Source organism: Copadichromis virginalis, linkage group LG16, assembly GCF_057382275.1.
Source record: "Copadichromis virginalis isolate Kocher_CV1m ecotype Utaka linkage group LG16, C_Virginalis_male_GT1.1, whole genome shotgun sequence".
NCBI lineage: Eukaryota > Metazoa > Chordata > Actinopteri > Cichliformes > Cichlidae > Copadichromis > Copadichromis virginalis.
The window spans coordinates 22,348,022-22,354,098 of record NC_140633.1 but is presented as its reverse complement, the minus strand read 5'-3'; the positions used below and the strand labels follow the sequence as shown (position 1 = coordinate 22,354,098).

Genomic DNA, 6,077 nt, shown 5'->3' with positions numbered 1-6,077 from the left:
GAGTGTTATGAACAGATGAGAATAAGGAGATGTAAATATGAGGTTTGTGTCTGTGTCCTTTAAACAGATGGTGTCCAGACTGAGACAGATGAGAAGCTAAACCCAGAAGAACCAATAAGAAAAGGAGGAGATGATACAAGACCAGTTAGACTTTATGGTCACAGCTACTTGAATTGAATAATGTGGTGTTGACTCAGGTTCTATATGTACATGTGTGTATAGATAGATAGATAGATAGATAGTCAGTCATTAGATCTGAGCAACTGTTTGAGCATCTCCAGAATCTGCTGACATTAAGCCAAACTGTGCAGTCAAAGAAGACAAATGAAGGTCAACGAGTAAAAAAGAATAGAAAAACTAGCACAGAAACAGAGCATTTGCATATATAGTATATATCTGCAAAAGGCAGCCTGATGTAAAAGTTTTTGTAACTTCAAAACAATGAAGGTACGTACTACAAGAAAAGGCTTTTGTGTTTCTGTTCAAGGAGTGAAACTATGGAACAAACTGAATATGGAATTAAAGCAATGTCCAAACATAAAACTGTTCAAAAAGAGTTATAAAAATATGATCTTCTCGATCTATAAAGAAAAGGAAAATATTTAAATTAAGTGAATGTCTCTATTTAAAAACAAACAAACAAAAAATTCATGATGTGATATTATAGTATATAGTATATCAGAAATCTGTTCACTATTTTTATTACAAATTATATCAGTAAGGAAGCTGACTAAATATTCACTGATAATTTATGGGACAGGGGTGGGATTAAATAAGTGTATACTTCTTCCCACTCCCTTTCAACATGTAAATTAATCAGAATGTTTTTTTGTATGTAATTTGTATAGTATATTTTTTTTCTCTCATTTCTTTTCTAAATGTACTTGTATATTGTTCACATGTTGAAATAAATTACCAATCAATCAATCAATCAAACCCTGCAAGACATCTGTGAGAAAAGCATTTTTTGGGCTGCAATATCAAGAAGCAAGTCATTACAAGGCTATGTATGGTTTTATCTTAGATTGATTAAATCGTATTTACACTGATAATTACAGTAGCTGTTCATAAAATGGTCTTTTATTCTGGCTGCTGCATGCCTTCTTTACTGTGAATGTTCTTACTATTCATTATCAATAAAAATTATCCATGTACTGGTTTTTCATGATGATGGCAAAAGAGATCACAGCATAAATAAAAACTTGCTGAAATATTACAGCTACAGCCAGATACAGGCAGAGCTGATCATCACTGCTCCAGCAATGATGGTAAATTAATTAATTCAGATGTTTAAAGTGCTCACAGTCCTGCAAAAAAAAGAAAAAGAAAAAGTCAATGATACATAGGCATTAGATCTAAGCGGTGTAAAGAAATGCAAAGGATGCCATCATGTCTGTCAAGTCCTCTTTGAAAAGGCCACATGTTTGCCAACGCTGCAACTTTGGGAAGCCATTGTCATAACGTGCACCTCTTTCTTTCCTGTGATGAGCATCATATCCACGCCGTTTTCAAATCGACAACACATAAATGGTCATGCAGCGGCTTCGAGAGAACGGTAATGATGTTAGCCATATGCCAAGGCCATCTCAATAACTTCACACGATCCAGTCGAGCATTTACTGTGCCATTTCTGACAGCGTCTGAGGAAACATTTTCCACTACCACAGAGGTGGAGGCTCAGTGGTGATTTACTCTCAGTGATTATGTTAGTAATGATTAGCGTTGACATTTCCAGAAATGAGCAGATCAAAATGTCATAGCCGCAGCTTTGCAACTAGCACACTGGACCAGACGAGGTATAAAAAACAAAAACTAATCCTCAATATAAAAATAGATATTAATGCATGGTATGCATAGCTTGCATGAAATTAGATTTTCATATGTATAAGTAAAAACGCTTCCCCTCCTGAGTCCAAAGCAAGAGTTGTGCACACTGGTTTGCAGATCCACAGCTTTCTACCAGCAATCTTGTCACATTCTAATTCTCCAGTTTCACAAATATGACTCAGTCTTGCATCAGGTCAAGGCTATTACAGCAGATATTCCACCGGCTTTTTGATTTCCTTCTGTGTAGACCCAGGTGCTCACTTGACCTTCTGCTAATAAGAGCCAGGGGAATGTGACGTCACTAGCAGAAGTTTTCGTCAAGTGGTCCTTCAATGTAGTGGACTGGATTTTAACCTTTCAAATGAACCGTCTGCAAAAACAAATCTCATAAAACAGGGCGGGGACTCAGGCAGGTTTTATTTTTACCTGCTGATTAATAAAAGCGAAAGAAGACAGCGTCATCCGTCTTGCTTGTCGTCTCTGAGCTCCGTGTAGTAAGACGAGAGTGTCTAATCCTGCGCACAGACAGGCGAGGAAGCATAGGGGAGGTGGGGGGTGAAGAAGACCAAAAAATGCTGCTGCTGAATGGAGCCATACAATAGTGACAGTGTGGTGGAAGGGAAAGACGAGGTGGGCTGATTTTTACTCCACTTCAAGTCCAGTTTTCAGCTATTTTTCTCCACTCGGGTAAATCAAGAGTCAGAGACCATGAAGGCTGCTGGCGAGATAACTTTACCTGCAGCTTAAATATTTGATATTGCTGAATGAGATGAAACCTTCTCCTCGAATGCACAAGGTAAGTTCAGCCTTGTTTTTTGTTTCCACGGTCGTTACTCCAAGGTCTTCTGCGCGTTTTTCGTTTTTTTCTTTTGTTTTTTTGTTTGGTTCGTCGAAATCTGCAAGAAAGTTGAAACATTACCAGATAAAAACACAAACAATCCGATGTTCCTCTTGCACACTCTTCTACATATAGATATTATCTTCAGGAAATATATCATAAATGTGTGCTATTCTTATTATACCAGTTGTTTTTTGCAAAACAAACAAGGGCTGCTTCGCTTTGTTTTCTTGTCTTGATGTTTCAGTACCTCGGACAGCGTCGCTATAGTGGTAATACTACAGATTCTCCACTGAAGGGCAGCAGGAGTCTCTCATATCCCTGCATTTGTTCCTAATTGCCATTTAATGAGGAAAAGCCAGAAGAAAATAAAATGTTTTCATATTTGCATCCATGATTTGTGCATGTTTTATAGAATTACAGTATTGCCTCAGTTTCATTTGCCTAGTAGTATTTTTTTTTTTATTCTATTTTTAACAGAGGTTTTGATATGATGCTCAGCGGTGATCATCAGGAGTCTGATCTCCCCTGGGGACACACGGACACCCTTCTGGACTCCCTCGGTGCGCAGTGTGGGTCCATGCCGGTCGGAACCCACGATGGAGAGGCCAAAGTGCGTTCCAAGGAGGAGAAGAGGCGCAAGAGGCGCGCCACAGCCAAATATCGATCTGCGCATGCCACCAGGGAACGGGTCCGTGTTGTAGCCTTCAATGTGGCCTTTGCAGAACTAAGGAAACTGCTCCCAACGCTCCCGCCAGACAAAAAGTTGTCCAAGATTGAAATCTTGCGACTCGCGATTTGTTACATCTCATATCTCGACCACGTGCTGGACATTTAGGACAAGTGTGGCAGTGCGTATCCAGCCACTAAAGAACAAGGGATATGGGGAATCCCTGGTCTGTATCCTAATGGAATACCACGCTGACATTATTATTGCATGATGATGTTTCATTATGAGGATGAGCTGCAGCACTGGAGACTTAACATCCGTAGAAGCACCCGAAGAATGGAAAATATTTTGGGACCTTCTCTATATCACATATTGCATTTTGTTTATTAATCACTAACTTATGGAAACATTATCATGCTTGGGGTTGGTTCTTATTCCACCAAGTATTAAAGAAACTTATATAATATAATATGTAACTGTAAAACACTCGTGTGCTCTGTGTTCCTTCTTCTAATGGCAGCTGGAATTTCATTTCAAATCAAATTTGCTTAAAATAAACAGTAAAAAGGCTCATCTTGTTTTTTCAAATTCATCTTGTAATATTTTTGAATCCGGAAGAGTTCAGAAACAATAAAGTTTCACCAAAATGCTGAGAAATAAATGTGAGTTTATATTTTCTTTTAGAGGGTTGTTTGTTGTGTTTGTAAAGAAGTTGACACCTCTGTCTTAGTCATGGGTAAACGAACACACAGGTCTAATTTCTGGGCATTCAAAAACAGATTTCCGAACATTTCAAGGTTCTGACATTCTGCCCAAATACCGGATGACATCAGGATGTAGCTTTCAGCTCACTCGCCCCTGTGGTTTTCCTCTCCATTAGTCTGAGGCTGCCTGCGCTCCTCCTGTCGTCCATTTATGCGAATCTGTAATGTGGCCCATGGGGCTCGAGGTATTGTTCATGTCCACTCCAGCAGCAAGAGCGAGAGTCCTTTGTGCATGCAGCACATTACACGCACTGGTCTACACACTGAACACAATGCTTCTGAGAATACAGGGAACACGGGGCTCAGCTTAATGTCAGATTTCGGGGCAAATAGGGCAAAGAAGCATAAAGCTTGTGTGTGTTTAGAGATGTTGGTTAAATGGTGAAACAAGGGCTTATTGATCACACACATAATTTTGATACAATATATTTAATGTAATTATAAGTTTAATGCAATTCTTCCTGCACATGTATTCGAATTTGAGTTTGTAAATTTCAGAATTCATTCCAGTTTATTTTTCCTTGAAAGGAGCAACGTCGCCCTCTGCTGGCGTTGTAGAGAACTACATATACGGTAAGCGGTTTCTTCGTGGTGTGATGTCAGTTTTTAAAATATGGTTATCGAGCAGGCCCAAATAAATCTTTTGTTATCATATTATATAGATCATATTTGACATCATAGTTGTCATACGGGTTTTGAGTATCTTGAGCTATTGAGAAATGTTTGTCTAATAAGATATCTCAAGAGGTTCTGCAGCATCTGGAGATTCCGCAATAGCATATGCTTTAATTACCGTGTAATCCATGCAGAAAAAGTCTCGCCATAAGGGAAATTCAGCCTGTCGAAGATGTGATGCATTTAAAAACCCAAGAGAGAAACAACTAAATGTATCTCCTGTCAACTGCTGTGTTCAAGGTCAGGAGTTAAGTAAAAACTAGCACCATTGTATTTTATTGATTACTGCTATTGTTGTGCAGGGGATCAAGAAAATCTCACTTTTTTTTCAGATTGCAAAGTTGGTTCTTTTAATAACAGTGAAAAGTGGCACGTTCCCTTCTACATTTAGTCTCTGTCAGTTACCTGTGATGGAATTTCCTCTGGCAATTTATCCACTACAGAGCCCACAGACAGTTTCTGTCTGCAGAGATCAGAGGTGAGGCGCCAGGGCCCTGGAAGTGTCAGCTATGACACCAGAACCTCGAACTATTATAGAAATTGCATCCCTGGTATGACACTAATGAGATGGCACAATCAGGTGCAGGTGTTAAGCCCCTATTAACCCTACCTTTAAGCCTTCTTTCTTCTATAATTAATATCATGTGTTAAGCTGATGTGTTGCAAAAGCAAGTCCATACAAGTTAATTAAAGATAAGGACAAAGTATGAGATGAATTAACAAAGGTCTCACCATGATCATAGTTAAACAGATCCAACCCTTATCTTCAGAGTAATGGCCATCCTTACGGGTTGCTCATCATAGGTAAAATAACTGAAATGGTTCTGGGTGGATATTTCTGGATATTTCTTTAATTCTGTTATGCTATTAAAGACACCCTTAACAGACAGAAAATGTAGTCCTATTCTTAGTAATCTGTCAGTTTCCCCATCAAAATCTTCAGTCTTCAATTTACAACGTTTTCACAGAGACGTGTAGTATAAAAAAGTGCATACACTATACTATATACTGTGTTCAGTTGCACAGCGAAACATGACTGGCTTCAAACGCATCTATCAATAATGACAAAATAATAATAATTGCTATTTTAGTCTACAGGTTAGATATAGGATCGTTTGGGCGGGGCTTAATCTTTTCATTTTCTAATTAGAGAAGTTCCACGTGAGCTTCTTCGTGAAAAAATGTCAAGTTAAGTAGCAAATCACATTTAGACATCAGTTACACTCACTGACGGCCCTGACCCTTCTACAGTAGTCGTAAAGGACGACCTCTTGCGGGCCAGAGCGGAAAATACTCATTGTAA

At 38.8% G+C, this 6,077-nt stretch overlaps 1 protein-coding gene across 1 annotated transcript; it reads left to right on the top strand.

The window, feature by feature from the left end:
- The first annotated feature begins 2,375 nt into the window (after positions 1-2,375).
- Positions 2,376-3,900, top strand: LOC146690753 (helix-loop-helix protein 1-like). Its single transcript, XM_085435141.1, has 2 exons — positions 2,376-2,623; positions 3,146-3,900. Exon 2 carries the CDS (start codon positions 3,156-3,158, stop codon positions 3,501-3,503), a length of 348 nt encoding a protein of 115 aa, XP_085291267.1. The 5' UTR covers positions 2,376-2,623; positions 3,146-3,155; the 3' UTR covers positions 3,504-3,900.
- Positions 3,901-6,077: the final 2,177 nt, after the last annotated feature.